Genomic DNA, 4838 nt, shown 5'->3' with positions numbered 1-4838 from the left:
ATTCACTTTTTTCACTTTGGACCCTTGTGTTGTGTGTGCTTCGGGTTGTTGGAAAGCAAGAAGACTTGTACATTAAAGTCTTCTTTGAAGGGGATAAAAAAATGATGTTTCCTACCTCTTTCTCTTGTTAAAATCAAATCAACTCAACCCCATCTCCACGTTTTCAGTGTAATAATAACTGTGTTCTTTCTCTTCATTTTTTCCCTCATTCTTCTTGCAGCATTCTTCTTGCTTGGTGACTTCTTATATGCTCCACACTTCCATTTCATCACATCATCATCTTCATCTGGGTATGTCTCAAATCTTGTTTTCTTTCAGTGAATCTCTGAGATAAGTGAATTGGGATTTTAGTTGGATTGTTTAAGATTCGAGGTTGTTTGTTTGTTGACTTCTCTTTTGCTTTTTCCAAATTACATATTGTTCTGGTGGATCACTAGTAAAATTGGATTGTGTTTTTGGTGGAGTAGTTAGACCTTCTTTCTTGGATATATAGAGATGGGTTTGAGTGTTTTATTTAGCAGTACAACTTAGCGAGAACCCTTCACTTTGTAGATTCCGTTTTAGGCCAGGGACAGAAAGTTCGAGGATTTTTTTCCCCTTGCTAATGGCATTGAGCGAGAAAAATCCTATGGTTGTTGCCCATATTTTGATTGGGATGGTTTTGGTTTTGCTGAGTAGTAGAATATCTGTGAGTAATGCTACTGAAACTGATTTAGCGTGCTTGAAATCCATCAAAGCTTCTCTGGTGGACCCTAATAACTACTTGAACACTACATGGAATTTCAACAACGATACTGAAGGCTTCATATGTAGATTTATGGGCGTTGATTGCTGGCACCCTGACGAGAACAGAGTTCTAAATATCCGCCTTTCAGACTTGGGTCTTGAGGGCCAGTTCCCCCTTGGAATCAAGAATTGCACAAGCTTGACTGGCTTGGATCTTTCGCACAACAAGCTATCTGGCTCAATCCATGTTAATATCTCACAGTTTATCCCCTATATTACAAACCTTGATCTTTCATTCAACAATTTTTCGGGTGAAATTCCACAAAATCTTGCAAATTGTAGTTTCTTGAATGATCTCAAACTTGACAACAACCGGCTAACAGGCAAGATTCCGCCGGAATTTGGCCTGCTTGATCGGATCAAGGTATTTACGGTTACCAACAATCTTCTATCAGGGCCGATCCCCTCATTTATCCATAATAACATCCCAGCTGATAGCTTTGCAAATAATCTGGACCTCTGTGGAAAGCCATTGAATCCCTGTCCAGCTGTCGCGAGGAAATCCCATGTTGGAGTAATTGCTGCATCAGCCGCTGGCGGGATAACATTTACATCAATTATTGTTGGTGTCTTTCTGTTCTACTTGTCTCGCGGAGCGGCTAAGAAGAAGGTGGAGGATCCTGAAGGCAACAGATGGGCAAAGAGCATCAAGGGAACCAAAGGCATCAAGGCAAGCTATCTAACTCATCATGTTCAATGGATATACTGTGTTTTTTTCTGGCATAGGAATTGAATTTCTGTTCTTTTTTCTGGTCATGTTAACTCATCAATGATTTCATTTTGTATTTGACGCAACAAAATATCTAACAGCAAAGATTCTGTTATCAACAGGTTTCCATGTTTGAGAAATCGGTTTCAAAAATGAGATTGAGTGATCTCATGAAGGCAACCAACGACTTCAGTAATAACAACATCATTGGAGCAGGAAGAACAGGACCGATGTACAAGGCAGTGATTTCTGATGGTTGCTTCCTTATGGTTAAGAGATTGCAAGACTCTCAGCGTTTAGAGAAAGAGTTTGTATCAGAGATGAAGACACTTGGGAATGTGAAACACCGTAATTTGGTCCCGCTGATGGGCTTTTGTGTGGCAAAGAGGGAGAGATTTTTGGTGTATAAATTCATGGAAAATGGGACCCTTTATGATAAACTGCACCCAGTGGAACCTGAGATCAGGAACATGGATTGGTCCCTGAGGCTCAAAATTGCAATTGGAGCGGCTAGAGGTTTGGCATGGCTTCATCATAACTGCAATCCACGAATTATTCACAGGAACATAAGCTCCAAATGCATACTCTTGGATAACGATTTTGAGCCGAAGTTATCTGATTTTGGTCTTGCCAGACTTATGAACCCAATCGACACACATTTGAGCACTTTCGTCAATGGGGAGTTTGGGGACATGGGTTATGTTGCTCCTGAATATCTACGGACACTTGTTGCAACGCCCAAGGGGGATGTTTATAGCTTTGGTGTGGTTCTCCTGGAGTTGATCACTGGTGAAAAGCCCACTCATGTTGCTAATGCCCCTGAAAGCTTCAAAGGAAGTTTAGTGGAGTGGATCAGACAACTGACAGACGGTCCACTTCTTCATACTTCCATTGACAAGCCTTTGCTTGGAAATGGATTTGATCACGAACTCAACCAATTTCTTAAAGTTGCTTGTAACTGCGTGGTTGAGAATGCCAAGGAAAGGCCAACAATGTATGAGGTGCATCAGCTCCTCAGAGCTATTGGGGAGAGATACCATTTCACAACTGAAGATGATATTATGTTGCCACCTGATACAGGTGACACTGATTTCCCGGATGAACTTATTGTTGCCGATGCAACAAAGGAAGTTTAATGAAGAACAGAGGTGTTAAGATTGATAGAAAAGAGTCTGAGGCCATCAATTGGCACTCAGCAAAAATGTATTCTACGTTGTAGCTGTGATCATATAGGTATAGTGTGTGTTTGTAACTATATTCGTAGCATTTCAAGCACCTGCTTTGGTTGAAACACCAACTTTATATATACCGCTGTCCTATTATGATAAAATCTTGCTCATTGCTCCTCGTACATAGACAATTTCCTTGTTGGATGTTGAGAGTCGGTAAATAAGCTTACGTAGTTGAGGAGTTTGTCTGTAAGCCTTTTGGTTTCCTCGTCTTTTTTTTTCTTTTTCCCTCCGAAGTCATATTGTATCATAAGCAACTTTATTACACAGTAATTTCAAGCATCCGAGTATTGTTGCCTGGCCTGAACCAAAAAATGCAGGATATGGAGATCCTCTGTCACCATGAGGAAGAGTAATATCGTTATTTGCATCTGTATCAAGTTTTAATTGAAAAATTACCTTGGCTTTGACTTGAACTGAAACATGAGATTTGAAAAACAATGAGACAACAACTGAATTCATTGGCTGTATGGGATCAGTAATCAATAGACTGATGATAAGAGATCAGACTGATTGGAGAAAAGCCTTTCAATAAAATAAATTTCTTCGAATAGCCAAAACAAGAGGGGAAAAGGAAAAGGAAGGCAGAATTGAAAGAATGTTCTAAATTGTCGTCGTTACATTTTCCACTGAGGTTCATCTTCGAGGCAAACATCAATTTCCTTGACAGTAACTTGTCTGCAGGTTCTCAACCTTCTCTCTTGAAATTCCCGTTCTTAGACAGGAAGATTCAACTTCTTTTAGTACAGTTCCAACAATTTAGGGGCTTCCTCGTAACAAATTCACATACATCTGCAAAACGAGACTTCATAGGAACAAAACCCTTTTCTTCTACTCCCTCAACAGTCTGTTTAAACGTATCCGGATTTGAACGAGTGCTTGAGGCATGAAGCAGGGAGCCAAAACAATATTTGATCAGGCACTCCATTATCTAGCAAAATCTTGATGTTGGGCGCCTTGGTATATTGACGGTTCCTATGTAAAATATCGGTACCAGGTTTAAGAGCAGCAATGGTCTTCTCATCATATTGAAGCGAGTCTCTAATGAATTTGTAATTAGGAATTGTATGCTTCTTTAAGCTTCTAATGACCAGGTGAGGGTTCTTATAGAACACGGTGGCAAGATTTGGTCCTAAAGCACCCTGAGAGTAGAAAACCTGAAACTTGGCAAAAGGTTCTTATCGGGAGTGTACGAAAGAATTTTTGGACATCTGATGATTTTTTATATCTGGGTTTGACAGAAACCACGGCACTTGAACAAGTTAAAGACAAAGTCAGGTTTCCCAGGGCAATCAAAATGGAGATATTTAGAAGCTGATTTTAATGGGAATCCACAGGTGTTTAGACCAAGTGACATGTATTTTTATAAAAATACATTTGGATTGAGAAAATTTCAGGTATATATTCAGCATCAATGTATTAAAGTTATATAAAATCAACTAAAGAACATCAAATTAATGATTTTACAATTCAAACTTATTTTAAAAAGCACTTTCAAACACAGTGTACAAGCAATACCAAATACTTTAGTCACTACAGTTCAAAACTCAAACCAGGTTAGGTTATGAGAAGTAAAATTCTCATAAATACCTTAATTTCTAAGTGCGGGCCATCTGTTTTTCACTGAAACCTAGAGATGGCTTGATTGCATTTTACAGAGGCTAGCTAGTTGGCAGCCACCACGCAACCATAATCACGCAGGATAATAGGAATGCTTGAGTTGTGATATATACTTATAGGAGGCATCTGCTTTCACCTATATTTGAAATACCAATAATATATGAATGTTTCCCTATTTTATCTATAAAAAAAGGGACCGTTGCTCCCATGGAACGTGCAATAGCCTCTTGGAATGTTGAGAGAATAAGTTGCTTTACATTACATGTAGTTCCCGGAAATAAGGAAATGTATATAGAGTTTAATGTAAAAGGGCCATGAAGATGCATAACATTTTCCAGCTGCAATGATTTTGATTTTAGCAGGCACAAATATGCATCTGCTCTCTGTATCTGTCTGCGCCTATTTCCTATTTGCACCTTTTTATTTTTATTTATTTATTTTGTAAATCCCTTTTTAATTGTTAACCGAACCGATTACTCTTCACTGCATTGTAA

The 4838-nt window shown here is 38.9% G+C and overlaps 1 protein-coding gene across 1 annotated transcript; it reads left to right on the top strand.

Annotated features, from left to right (window-relative positions):
• LOC133697271 (probably inactive leucine-rich repeat receptor-like protein kinase At5g48380) lies at positions 1-2825 on the top strand. The gene is made up of 2 exons (XM_062119737.1): positions 1-1456; positions 1618-2825. The coding sequence occupies exons 1-2, from the start codon at positions 605-607 to the stop codon at positions 2629-2631; spliced, it is 1866 nt and encodes a 621-aa protein (XP_061975721.1). The 5' UTR covers positions 1-604; the 3' UTR covers positions 2632-2825.
• Positions 2826-4838: the final 2013 nt, after the last annotated feature.

Source organism: Populus nigra, chromosome 6 (genome assembly GCF_951802175.1).
Source record: "Populus nigra chromosome 6, ddPopNigr1.1, whole genome shotgun sequence".
Classification (NCBI taxonomy): Eukaryota; Viridiplantae; Streptophyta; class Magnoliopsida; order Malpighiales; family Salicaceae; genus Populus; species Populus nigra.
Note: the sequence above shows the minus strand (reverse complement) of the source record. Positions and strands in the feature narration are given on the sequence as shown.